Here is a 14,974-nt window from a genome sequence, read left to right as displayed (position 1 = left end):
GTTTTCAGCATTTTTTCAAAATTGCCTCATGCAATACACACCATCTCCCTTCCCTCAAATTATGATGTCATTTTCGACCAATAAAGTGTCTTGGCTATTCTTAAATATTATCATACATTTAATTTGTGCCCTATCTTAACCACATGCTCCTTAATTTAAGCTTAATTTTGTTTTAATAGGAATTTTCTAGACATGTTCCACCCTTGTTAGATACAAACTTGTTTGCAAGCAATCACTTGTGAGAACTAAACAACAATATTTGGGCATAAGCTTACTTTTCTGGGTTACACCAAAAATCCCAATTGAAATTGCACGCATTCTCTAAAATGTTTAATCCTCTTTGAATAGAATTAAATTAATTTTGTTCACTATATTATGAACTGATAACATATCGATAAGACTGCTTTTAAACTCTACTACGCTTTTTAGTTTGTCTCAGAAAGATATTTTTGAGCAATTATATAGTTTTTTTGCAAATTCAAGAATGGTATTTATTATAAGGATATTTTTTGTGCTAATTTAAATATTTTTAGATTTTGTCTGTTTTATTTTCTAAGTATTCCTTTTGTGCATGTGGATAAACAATCCAATACTGCTGTTTGCATTACTTTGTTGTTTTTGAAAATTTTTATTTTATACTGTAAGTAAACTTATTTAATTCTTGTACATTTCCATTATTTCACAATGATTTGTTTATAATAAATATTTCTATCTGGTGGAATATTTTTCTAATTTGTATCTAAAATTTAGCAAGAGTTAACTTAGAAGTTGGAATTGCTAACGTGTGTTTTGAAGACTTTTATTTATCTTTCAGGTTTTGAAGTGTTTATTAATTTGTTATTTCTTAATTTAAAAGTTCATGTATTTTTCTTAATATGGTCACATACATTTTTCTTAATATGGTCATATATTTTTCTTAATATGGTTATTAAAAAATCATATAGTATTTTGATGAATATAGAACCATAGTTTTTGATATATATAATTTTCACAAGATTCTTAAAATAAGATCCTTAATGCATTGACCTCTAATAATGTTTTAAGATTTGCTATTCCTTTTTCTCTTCACTAAGAATTTCTCTTCACTTTTTATATTGACACTTTAAAATTTGAAGAAATATATATGTATATATATATATATAAAACTCAGTGGCGTGACAGCCCATAGAGTGCCAAGGCCTACTGTGCCCATTTCAGTTTTCTTGAACTTGGGCTCTGGGGTGCAGGAGCAGATGTTCCGGTCAGGTGGTCAGCCGAACGCGGAACCCCCAGTGTTTAGTTCCCAAGCATGCTTGATACTCATTTATCGACCCACTGAAGGGATGAAAGGCTGAGTCAACCTTGCCCGGCCCGAGGATCGAACCAGGGACCTGTGGCACGACAGCGCGAAGCGCTACCGCTCTGCCACCGGGCATCATATATGTATGTATGTATGGATGGATGGATGCATGCATACATGCATGCATGCATGCTGTATGTATACCAGCAAGCTGTTTCTCATTTATCAAAAGTTTCTTATTTTCTATGTTTGCAGTAAATTTTAGTTGAATTTTAAATAACTGGTAGATTCTTAAACTGTTATTCAAAGAAACATTTAAAATATATTTTAAAATTTCTCTTAAATACTTTTTAGAGAGGGATTTAAACACTGCTAACAGAGAGCTTGATAACATTTTTTAATTCTGTTATATTTGTTTGAATATTATAAATAGTATAACTATCAAAAATGCATGTTACAAATTAAAAATTGTATGCAAGTTTCAATTAGAGTGCACAATTGTCTACAGTTACGTTAAATCATCTTTAATGCAAAGTACAATGCAGAAAACATTGCAAGAACAAACATTACAAATAGTGTGGAATATTTTAATCAGCCTATGAGAAAGGGCTTAAATACTTAAGAAAAATCAGCCTAAAATTTTTTTACTGCTCTTTCTTATTTTTTTAAATTCAGTTATATTTGTTTTCAAATTTTTTTTATACCTATTTGTAATGTTTTTCTGTATAATTTTTCTGTAATGTGCTTTTTACCAAATATAATGCTCTATCATAGTTTTGATGCTTATGTATTATTTTCCTGGTTTTAATTTGTTTTGATTTTTTGAATCTCTTTTATACTTATCAATCTTTATATCATAATATTAATTACTTGTAGGACTCATCTTCACAGTGCTGCTTCTTGCAATAATTCACCTATAATTAAATTGTTTTGCTGGAAAAAGATGATCAACTTGAGATTAATCAGGAAAGAGTCTGGGAGAGGATGAAGAATACTCTGAATACCTCTACAGTAAGTTCTAAATAATATAAAACTTGTAAATTTCTTTAATACATATACAGATAACCCAAGTGTTGTGCAGACTTGGGTGACCTCCTTATTACAATGTTCCCTCACTCCTTAAAAACTGCTTAATTTTTATTTTGGAAAATAAGGGCTATTAAAAGTACTTAATTTTGGTACAAGGTTTTTAAAAATATTTAATTTTTCAGCATCACTATAGTTGATGGGAATAATTTTTTTTAGTTCAATTTTTTAAAACAAAAAGTTGATCTTTTATCACCTAGACTTAGACTATGGTAGAGCATTTAAGAGAGACAAGAAAGGGTGTGTCTGAGGGGGCTACAGGCAAGGGGGGTAAGCATATTTCATTCATATACTGGTTCTTTCATTAATATATTCTGCATTTTGTCTAAAATCTATCCCAAACCTTTTGTTATAAATGTCGATTAGAATAAAATTCTAACTTAGATTTTAATAATCATTTTATTCAGTTAACATTGCAACTTAAAATGTTTCTTCTTCTTCTTTTAAAATTTCTATTTAACTTTTGGTAGTAAAATTAGTTCATGTTTTTCATCAGATTTTTTAGTAATCCTATGTAAAGTTAATTCCTAATAACAGTTTTGGCTGGAAATAATTTTATGTAATCCTCATTATAAAAGTTGAGGTACCATAAACGTTATATGGTAAGGTGATATGGTTATATGGTAAGGCAGGATAAGAAAATGCCACTAATAATAAAGAATACTGTTTTGTTTTAAACTGTTAATTTACAATAAAAATAAAATATCAAATCATAATGATAGTAGAGAGTAATATTAAGAATGATAGAGGATAAAAAAAATATTACAAGTGAATGTCTATAAATGATTAAAAATTAAATAATTTACCAGTATTTATTAATTAAGTAACCTTATCAATTTTCTGCCTAAGGAATGTGTTGATACTCTTAAAAAATGGTTTTAGAGCCTTTTATTAATAAGTTTTACTGAAAAACATTGGTTTGAAAATTATAAATCTTCTGAACATAATTGTGTTTTTATTCTATAAAAATTTCATAAAAATATTTATTTCAATAAATTTAAAAAAAAAAGTTAAGCCAAATGAAAAAAAGTGAATGATTTAAGGTGCTTAAATACCAGCATTGTCTGTTTTTACTTGAAATAGGACTTAATTTGACATGACATGTTAGGAAACTACTATCATGCATACCTCTAATTATACTTTTTAGTATTAATTCTTTTAATATTCATTTGAAACATTTTATTAATGGAAAAGAAAGAATTTTTTCGGCATAACTGAATATTTAGCGAGATTGGTCCACAACTAAATATGTGATGCATGTCTAGCATAGTTGCCAACTGTTCCGATTAAATCGCGTTTGTTCTGATTTTTTAGTTTTGTTTTGAAACTACGGTTTTAGGCCAAAATGTTCTGATTTTTCGACATTCTAGTGCCTTTTCACTCCTTATACCTTATTTCTTTCAACCCAGGGCAGGTCTAAAAATGAGAAGCAGGGCATGTGATTTTTCGGCAAATATCACGGAATTCTGTTAGACCATTGGTTAACGCGAATCAAAGCTTTATAATCCGACGAGATTTTGAAACTATTGCTAAATCACATTGACGGGACGTTTATGATTCTTCTGCCAATTTGTTTCCTTTGATTTGGCTGATTTTCGCCATACTGAATGTTAGGAACTCCATCGGAATCTGCTAATATCACGATTCTCATTCACACGATTTTAATATCAATCATCAATTTTGATATTTAGCTAATTTAAAAGTTATGCGATGTGATTCATATTCTCGTGATTTGAAAGTTATGCATCATGATTCCTATTTACGCAATTTAAAAATTCAGTATTGTAATTTGTATTTTTGCTTTTTTAAAATCCAATTTCACGATTCATATTCACTCGATTTCTAAAATCCAGTATTATGATTCATGTAAGAAGTAAGTTTTTTCTTGAATTAATTACTATAAACATGTGATATTCTTTATTAGTAAGTAATTTAATTAAAACTGTTTGCTCAAAAAATTATTTTCAGCATGAAACATTTATAAATTGATATTTTTATATCAATAGTTTAGTTTTTGATATTTTGTTTTCACTTTGTGTCATAATTTCCCACGATTAGCTTATCAAGCTTTGTGTTCCTCTTTTTGTTTTTAACAAGTAAGCAGTTTTCTAGAAACCACAATATAAAAACTTGTAATAATTTTTTCTCAACTTTCTTTCTTTTTTTAAATATATGAAAAGAAAATTGCAAATCTTGATTTCACCAATTAGTTTTACAATTCAATTTCAATGAAATTATAAAGATGGAATACTGATTAGTTTCATAGATATTGTTAACCGTTAACAGTCTGAAAATTTTTGTTTTTTTTCCTTCAAAAATCCAACTTAGGTTATCAAAAATTACCCGGTCTCACTTTGACGAGCCCTGTTAGTTAATACAATTTTATCAGTACTTATATAATAATAAAGTTGCCTTTTATTGTTTTTTTTATTGATTGATTTTCTTTTTCAAGAAAGATCAATAATTGGCACTGTCACTGGTGGTATATATGCATATTCGATGATAAACAATCCTATTATTTTTAAGGTCCTTTATTTTTGCTTTCTTAAAAGAGTGGAAATCGTGTATTAAGTATTTTTGAATATTTTTTTTAAAATTCATTCAATTACTTTTGTAAAATTATGCTACATTATTACATACAAAAACTCTATATATTAAATTCCATGTAGTGTAGGCCTTGTTGCTGAACTTTATTCAGCCCAGCATTTGCTCCGTTTAATAGCATGTACAAGAGTAACTGTAATCTGGTACAAAACAATTTTTTAATTGATTATATAAAATTCATCATTCAATTTACTTCTGCAAATGTTTTCATATTTTGATATGTAATATGGGTTCACTCTTTGCATCTTTTCTCACCCATGTACCCTATATGTCATTCTCAGTCAATTAGGAATTCATATCATAATTAACTAAATGTTGATAATTTTTACATTAAAACTGTTGATTGAAGTCTGCAAATCAATGACTAGCAATGAAGAAACTTGAAAACAAAAATTTAGTTAAAGTTTTAAATTGCCATTGCATGAGAAAATGTAATTAATTACTGCTTGCTCACTTAAATGCTTTTAAAACATACAAAGAAAATAATTAACTTTTTTTCTTATCAATTAATAATTTATTAAAAAAACATGAAAAATATTTTAAATAATATTTTTTTGAAAAGTTATTGAATATTTTTAAGAAAATAAATAATATTGCAAGGAAATATGTAAATGACAGTTCATTTCACTTTTTGAAAATTTGTCGTATATTTTGTGACTACAACCAGTAAACATTTTCATACAAACAACCCGTTAGTGATAATCTTATTTCTATCATTTTCTTTTACATTATCCACAACACCTAAACACATAGTAAAATATACTTTTACTTTATTGTCTAAACAATTTATTATAAAAAAATAAGAATGTTTTTGAATCTGTATTGCTAAGTACTTCATTACAAATTGCTATCGTAAATAATCGCAACCACTAACCACATATTTTTTCTTAAAAATGAAAAAAATATTTTTGAATTTATTACAATATATTCTTGAAAACCAATTCCTATTATTATTATTATTTCCAATTATTATTATTATTTCTTGAATAAAATGTGAACTTTTGATGAAAGTAAAGCATAATGTTTATAAATTAAAATCATTTTCCAAGTGAGTACTTGCAAACCTGTCACTGATTTATTTGCTTTATTCCATACTATCTGTTGGAGTTTCAGGATGTTTGGAATAAAGTTCATTTGGCAATAATGTCTCAGGAATTTCAATGCCATTCTTCGTGACTGTAAAAAGTCAGACCTCTAATTGACTATGCAGATATTTGCATCGATTTTAAAGAGGATATTAATGTTAACTTATTCTTAAAGGGCCTAGCATATTTTTTTCTAACAATTCTTGCTACTCTTTTTTTCCAAACTAGCACATTGTGGATTCTTCCTATTTATATGTTAACTTAGAAGCTCATAAGTTAACTCTTTATTGAGTTTTGATAAATATGCATGTTTTGTGTAATCTTTTTATTTATGCAACGTTTGTTCTTCACTTTTGGCATAAATGGAACTTTTATTCTTGATATTGATTTTATTACCCATATTTATACAATTGATTTACAATAAACTTCCGATTATTCACAGGTAGAGAATTCAGATCATCAGCGCTTCACCTTTTTTTCACAGGGACAAACAACATAACGTTTAGAATTGAAAACTAATAAATTCATAGAGATGAAACTATTTCAGGAGTTTTGAGAACAACATACTAGCAAAGATTCATGTTTGTAGTCCAGATGTTCGCAACTAATTAAATATGTCTACACTGAAACGTTGCAGCTTCAAGTGCAATAAATTAGTAATAAGCGGCACTGAAAATGGTGAGAAACAGCAAAACAATGTGAGTCATGATTTACAGTTGTGGAACTATGAATGCAGGATGAAGTTCAAATTTCAATGAATAGATTCCATACCCATCAAAGCAGTTTCTTCTCCAGGATGGTATTGTTACTATTCAAAGCAATAATATTGATAGCAAAGTTTTTCCATCTTACCTTAATTTGGTGACTGAGAATGAATTATCCTCATGGTCATTTATTTAGTCCACGCATTCTTGGAACCCTTATCAGTTATAAAATTGATACAGATTATCCCCAAATTTGCTTATCCGCGCTTCAGGGGTCACTCAATTCAGTAAATAATCTGGAGGTTACTGTGTAGTTAAAAACTGTCAACAAATTACTAATGCTGAAATTGCTAACTTCTATGTCATGTAGAAATTGTTTTTCTTTTTTTTTAAAGAACCAAATCTTTGTTTATTATATGTAAAAATAAAAAATATATGATATTAATAATTTTTTATAAGTAGAGCTAACTGAAAGATCCTAATTAAAATTACAACATTTAGATCTTAATCTAGTTAAAACTATAATTGAAACTTTTTATGCAAATATTCTAAATTTTTTTTTTTGTGCAAAAAAGAAAGAAATGTATGTTGAGCAAACTTCCAATACAAATTATGAAAATAAATTTAAAAAAATACATTTAATTTTGGATATAGTTTTTTTGGCTATTCAGTTTATTTGTTTTTTACAAAGCTCACGTTTTTAAATCAAAACTATCTGTGGGACACAAAAAATAATGTATACATAATTATCTAAACACTTTTAATTAAATTTTTTTAAAGTTTTCTCAATTAATAATATTTTTAACAGTCATAAATTTGTTCTTTCATTTTAAAATTTTGTATTCTTATACTTACTGACTATGTTCTTATTGTCAAACGATAACATTTTTATTTTAATCTTTTTTGAAATCTGACAATATAGAAACAACATATGCAATTGCATTATAAAAATTAAAACATATTAAGCTCATGAAAAGTTTTTCAAATGATTAAAAAATTACAATCCCTTACTCGGCAGTCATTTTCCTAATGTAATTATTTCGGTAATTATGCATTGAAAAAAAATTGCTATAAAAGTAAGTTATTATATAGTTTGTACAAATTAAATTTTTTTTTACTCCCAATTTATTGAAGAAAGCTGGGGGGTCAGTAATTACACTCAATAAAGTAACACATGGAGTTTTTAAGATTAAGTAAAACTTATATACTATGAAAGCTTATTTGCCACTGCAATTAAACTTTAATATTCTTTCAAGAAAAATGCTCTTTATAACCCGGGAATTTTATTTTATTCATCTAAAGCCACCAATTGAGTTTTATTGCCACTTTATGTATTTGGGATAGTTTATACACAAATATTGGTTATATATTCAAAATTATGTGTAGAACAAAATACTCAAATTAATCTATGAATATGAATCATGTGTACTTAAATCAATTAGAAATTTATACTAAATCAGATTAGATGTGCATACATCTATAGATTTCTTGATTAATGTAATAAATAGACAGCGGATTATATGCACTAAAAAACGGTCAAAATATGCATGCAAATATGCACTAAAAAACTTGAATATATGCTCTTAAAACTAGAAATATGCATTTAAAATGGAAATTAAAAGTTCAACTTATTTAAATACTACTACTTACTTTTTCCAGCCGACCAGTCTGTGTAGGGGGCAGGGAACTGTCCTTGCATCAGAAAGGTTCTGGGTTCGAATCCCGAACAAGGCATGGATATTTCTTTCTCTCTATCTGTGTTTTATGTCCTTTTTCCTTTGTGTATGAATGTGACCCGCCCTATAAAGGGGTTGTGGTAGTGTGACGTGGGCGACGCTGCTCCACCGCCGTGGCTTCGCCACAGGTGCCCACTGGGTAACGATAAGAGAGTTAGCAGTTCTGGCACTTTCTGCGGCCAATGGACAATAGTTCCAAACGCCCGCCATTTAAAAAAAAAGAAAAAACTTACTTTTTCCAACAAACACAGCTAAAACATTTTTTTGTTAAAGGGAAGAAAATCAAAATATTTCTTACTTGAATCTACAAATTTCTGAAAAAAAAGCCTAAAACTGAAGTATGATAAATGAGAGAAGAAAAATCATCGCATTTTCCGGAAAGATTTTATTAAACTGAATAATTTTTGTTGCAATACACAACTAAGTGTTTTTCCAAATTTTCAAGGGTGAATTGATGTCGTCGGTCATCAAAGATCATTTTGAAAGCAGAAAATGGCCTGTCCACGTCAACCGATGTTATTGGACAAAACTTGTACAATTTCGTACTCATTGGTTTCACTTTCTCTGGAAGTTCAGTTCCGTTTCCATTAAGAAAATCATTTATCTTCTTCACTGATGCAAAACCCAAATTTTTGTTTTGAACGAAACACCATTTTTCTTTTACTTTCTTCCCAACTGAGTCTGGAAGATCATTGATGCACTGTTGAATTTTTTCAATTTCGGATATGGCCTCAGCCATGGGATGACCTCGTGTTTCGATCTTTGTTATTGCTCCACTTAAGAAAGAAAAGTGAGTGTCAATTATGGCCAAGTCCTTCTGCAAAGAGATATCCTGTAGTAATTCTTTTGTGACATAAACTGAAGAAGCACAGGAACTGTCAATTGCAACTACAACTGACTTTATTGCATCAAAATTATTAGCATAAAAACGTGCAGCTTCAATCCATGTACCCCACCTAGTTATCACAGGCTGTGGAGGTAAGGGCAAATCAGGATACATTTCTTAATACAATTTTATGCGCACAGGTGCCTTGAGAAAAACTTTCTTGATACTAGAAATTAAATCATTCACAGAGGAGAATACTTCTCGAACAGTCTCAGCCAATCTGTGAACAGCATGAGCCAAACATGTAATATGAAGCATTCTGGGATAAAAAATTTCCAGTGCTGCTGCAGATTTGACCATATACGGAGCGGCACCACTGGCAAAAATCAAAACATCTTCAGAACCATCTCTATCAGGCCATAATAATCTGATAGAATCATTTACAAACCTTGCTATGGTTGAATGATTGACTTTTTCAAGGGCTTTGCTTGCTAGAAGATGTGGTCGAGTAGGAATATTATCCATTTTTCCACAAATAAAATGAGCAATACAGCAATTGCACTTATCTGTCGTCTCTTCGACTTCCATCCCTTCGACGAGGGCCATCTCCAGTATCTCGTCGAATATCATCCAGTACTTCGTTATATATCGGCTGAAGGTAGTTCTTTCTTAAAGTCGATTCATCAGGAATGATCTGATTGGTACAATATATTTTTTAAAAACTGTCTTAAGTTTGGATTATTTAACTTTTTTAAAGGAATATTGCTGCTTACTAAGGCTTTGCATAAATCACTAGAAAAATCACTTTCCTTTTTAGCTGCTTGAACAGGAATAGTTAATGAACTTTGAACAAATCCTTTTGTATTCTGCTTTTTCTTCGCGGAGTGAGCATTAGTCTTTATATGTTGATCGATTTGGTACTTTTTTTTCACAGGAATTGTGTTTTTGACAAATTACACAAAATACTATTTCCCCATCGGTCGTAAATTCCTTCCCATAGTCCGAAATCCATGTCTTCATTAAATTTGATTTAGTCGACTTAATTTTTGGCATATTATAAAATTCAGCAGTCAAAAATCACGTTCGAAGCTTCACTAACTACGTATTCAACTAATGGATGTCGAAACTGTCTATCGGATGGACTATCGAAATATGTTAGAATAGCAGCTCTCTCCGAAAATGTATTCACTCCACCTTTTAACTAATCAATCACAGGAAAGGGAGGTCATTTTCAACCTACCACAGAAGCCTTATTTTTCCCACACAGATTGACAATTATTTATTCCAGGAAAAGACATCCCTTCATAGAATATCTGACCATCCCTTTCTTAGGTTTCTATGATGAATGTCTGTTTGGGTGGGCCCTTTGTACCCCCCTTCCTGACACACACACCTCATTTCTACATCTTTTTCAGGTGATTGCAATCACCCCCAGCAACATCAATCCAGCTGACCCTTTCCAGGTGATAAAGAACGACAAAACAAAATTTAAAGCGTTCCTTATGCTAACATAAAAAGAATAGTGATATGGTTTTAGGAGGGAAAAGCCATATAATGCTGAAAATATGCATTTATAAGAGCAAATATACCTTTTATATGCATTTATATGCACAAATGGCAAAAAGTGCTAAAATATGCAATTGCATATTATCCGCTGTCTAATGATGACAATAAATCAGAAAACACCATTTTTTTTAATTTAAAAAAAAAAAAGTTCTTGACTTATGTATGACCTTTGTAATAATTTAAAAACAATTTTGATATTGTTTATTTTGCATTTTAAAATAAAATATGTATATTGTATCTAAATTGTTTAGGGTTTGGAAACTGGCCTTTGTGGCATTTTTTAAAGGACACATAATTTCACTTCTTGTTTATTTTGTGCGTGCATTTTTCAGCCAAACAGACAAGTGAAATTTCAGTTAACTCATTACTTAATGTCAGTACTTGGGTTGAAGTTTTAACCTTGATCTTCTTTTTTATGATCTATCTCTGAAATTAAGAAATATCAACAAGTAATTAAAACTGAAATTGAAAGTTGCTATAATACTTGAGAATTGTTTTGTTTTTTTAAATTTTTTTTTTAGACAAGTAAGTCATTTTGAACAAACAACAGTTACAGCAACAAAGAAACGCATTTAGGTTCAATAAAGTTACCTGCAGATTTTTAAAGGTAAAATTAGGCTTATTGGCCCAAAAGGAATGGTACTGTGTTTAAGCTTTACTGTTCTTTAGAGAAAAGTGTTCTTTGTAACATGGAAGTGATATTTTATTCAGCTAGAACAATTTATGGTGTCACTTTTCGCACTTAATAGACAGTAACTGCACAAAAGTTGGAGACATGTGCAAAATGATGTGGATATAACTTACATTAATTTAACTTAATATACAGATTCTCATTAATTTATTTTAGCATACTTTCAATTCAGAAGTCAATTATAACCAATTCTAGTATTTTTATTCTTAAATATTTATTGAAGATTGTTTTTTAAATTATTGATTTGATGTACAAATTGAGTCTTTGAAAATTTAGGTGAAAATGTTGATTCCCTTTTCCAACGCATTGCTTCTGTTACGTTTTGTGAAGATATTTTTAAAGAGACAGCTGATGTAGAGTTAGCTAAAATAAATAAAAAATTTTGTTAGTAAGTAAGCATCAATTCTCTTTCCCTTTTTTTCAGAAGAAATGATCTGAATAAACAGGGAGTTTATAAAATATTTCTTTTAACCAATTTTCAAATCCTCTTAACTTAAATCAAATTGTAATTTTTTACTCTGAATCGCTTACAATTTTATTTTTGTTGTATCAAAGGTATAATTTTTCTTGACTTTCTATGGAAACTTTCTCAAGTGGAGGCAAAATTTATGTTTTAACCCTTTTGGCGTCATATATGTTATAGTTTTGTTTTTATAATCATAATTTCTATCAATAATAAAAAGGAGCGAAAATCTGGTAATAACTTATTCACTACAAATCCCTTATAAGAGATGTGAAAATTTTATAGCTGCTCTGTACTTTTTACTCTGTATAATGTTACATTTTTTTTTTAAATTTTTTTTTTGCAGTTAGTGTTATTAGATTATCTAAACAAATTGTTAATGTTTGATTAAAAAAATAATACGATATATATTACAATAAGTTTTCAAATTTTGTAGAAACACAATAAATTTACTGTTAGTTTTTTATTTTGTAAGAAATTAACAAGCTTACACATGTGTACATGTAATGTTTTTATGTGCATTCAAGATAGTGTTTTTATACCTAATGTTCATCATTCAACTCATAGATTACCATTAATGGTCATTTTCCACAAATGTTCACTTTACATTGTTTTTTGAATTTTTATTGTATTGCCCCTTTTTTATCTTTTTAAATTCCTTTCAGTATGAAGTAAAATCAGATAAAAAAATTTCCCCTGAGGAGGTTAGTATTTATTTCTTGGTTCAGTAAATTTACTTCAATGTGATTTTGACTGCCACAGCATATAAATGATTGAAACATATATAAAACAGTAGTTTCTGCTTAATTTGATTGCAGTTAAAATTCTAATTTTTTTTGTTTATTCTTTTTATTTTACTTTTCATTTATTTTTATTCATTCTCTGTATTTAGAAGAAGCCTTTTCTTTCTCTGTGCTTATGTTTGAATTGCCAAGAATTCTACTTCTTTTATGCTAGAATTCAATTTCTTTTGCCACTTCTTTAACTGCAGGTGAACTCTGGGGTGTGTGAATTTGCTATTTATAAAATGTAATTTCTTTCATCTTTTGGAATAGCGAGTTTTATTCAAACTAAGAACTAGCATGTCATCATTTTAATGCATTGCTCACTTTCATAGAGTTACAATATGAATGGCAGAAAGTGAACTAGTTTAACGTGAAACAAAAGATTGACATTTTAAAACATTTAGCCATGATAACTAACGATCTTGATGCAGTGCACCTCTTAGCAACTTCATGTGATCAAGTTTCTGCTGAAGCGATATGAAACTGCTTTGCTTATGCAAGATTTTACGGGGGGGGGGGAGGTTCAGAAAACTGAAAAAATTATAGAACATCCTTCAGATTTGACATCTTAAAAATTCTAGTTATGGATGAAAATGAGGTACTTGCACTTTAAGAAGAAGAAGGAGAAGACCTCCCATACCCACACATGTGACCTATGACGTCAGTGCCAGATAATCTTTATCAGCAAAATGACGTATTAAAGTTTAGCTAAGTTTCTCTGCATAATTTAGAATGTTAATTAACGATAAGTCAATCAGATACTGAGCCGTATCGCACATCGAATTAGCTGAAATATAATCCTTTCTACTTCTTTTACTTGAGTTTGTTTATGTTCCACTTGGCTTCATGCCTGTCTTTGTGTTAAGTAAGAAATATATATTGAAAGAATCAAAATCTTTGTGAAAGAATATAGAATATGTCATTTAAGGGAATTGATAGGGAAGGGAATCGAGCTTGGCTTACTCAAAATAGGATGGAAAGAACAGTTGCTAACGTAAACAAATGCCACGTTTTAACAACCAATCGGGATCGCGATGGTTACACTACGTCACTTGCAGGTATCCTATTGATGAAAATGCTTTCATATTAATGAAATCAGAAGTTTACCAGATTGTTGTAGGAAAAAAGACGTTGGAACTGACAAATCAGAAGAAAATGCCACCTTCTTCAAATGTTGAAATGAGGAATGCAATGAAAGTTTTGAAATGTTTATTGCAATACAGCATCAATGTCTTTAAAAAGCTTTGTGTGTATGAGTGAACTTATGAGAGAAAATTGTTGACAATCAATTTTAAATTATGTATCATTTTTATATGTTGAAGTAAAAATGCTTTAATAAATATAAAGTGAATTTTTCTCTTCAATTTATGTCATTTTGGTTTCCTTTTCATTGTTATCACTCTGTTAATGTTATTAAAATCGTTGTCACAAATTTAACACGTTAAGCAGAGACTACTGTATATAAAATGCCACTTTGTTCCAATTATCTTGTCCTAGAGCTTTTATGGTATTTTTACAATTAATTAAGTTTAGTGTTTATGTTATTATTATATTTAGTGTCTACCTGTTTCGAAATTTTTAACAGAAAGCAGAGCTGTTATTGAATCTGGTGTGTTGTGCTTACTTTTTTTATTCTTAACATTTGTGTTTATTTTTTTGTTTAACGTACCTAAAAACAATTAGATAGTTAATATAAAAATAAACAGCTTTTTTTAAATTGATCTTTATGTATAAATTTTAAAAAAAATTATATTTAGTGTGGATAAATATTTTTTGAAGAAAAAAAAATTAACATCCTTATTTTTAATGCAGCGTTTGTTTTTTAATTATAACTAGTTTTTTTTAACAAGTATTTTATCTGCACTTTCTACTGCTTTTTGAGGTTTTTCTTTCATATCACGAGTAACATGCATAGTTAAATATGTTCCCACTTTGCTTATTTGTACATTGCATGCAATGCCTTTATGCACATTCTAATAAACAGAAAGACTGCAAGCAAGGGCGGCTCCAGTAGGGAGTCGGGGGGGGGAGCAGTTGCCTCCTGTCGGACATCGTTTGTCTCCCTATCAGGACAAATTTAAAAATTGTTGGGAAAATGCTACTGTCTTGAAAAAAAATATAATTACATTCTTAAAAAAAAAAAAATTAT

The 14,974-nt window shown here is 29.2% G+C and overlaps 1 protein-coding gene across 2 annotated transcripts in view; it reads left to right on the top strand.

The window, feature by feature from the left end:
- LOC147816742 (ras-related protein Rab-34-like) overlaps positions 1-14,974 on the top strand; it is a 41,258-nt gene that overhangs the window by 21,169 nt on the left and 5,115 nt on the right. Inside the window, exons 8-9 of one of the 2 annotated variants that reach the window (XM_087150642.1) lie at positions 2,156-2,290; positions 6,497-7,340. In XM_087150642.1, coding sequence (XP_087006768.1) covers positions 2,156-2,199 — 44 coding nt within the window. In that variant the 3' untranslated portion in view covers positions 2,200-2,290; positions 6,497-7,340. Of the gene's footprint in view, positions 1-2,155; positions 2,291-6,496; positions 7,341-14,974 lie in introns of those variants that run through there. The other variant, XM_087150647.1, reaches the window with a different exon arrangement.

This window comes from Parasteatoda tepidariorum, chromosome 1, assembly GCF_982258835.1.
Source record: "Parasteatoda tepidariorum strain Cologne lab strain chromosome 1, Ptep-v5.0, whole genome shotgun sequence".
NCBI lineage: Eukaryota > Metazoa > Arthropoda > Arachnida > Araneae > Theridiidae > Parasteatoda > Parasteatoda tepidariorum.
This window is presented reverse-complemented; position numbering and strand designations above follow the sequence as displayed.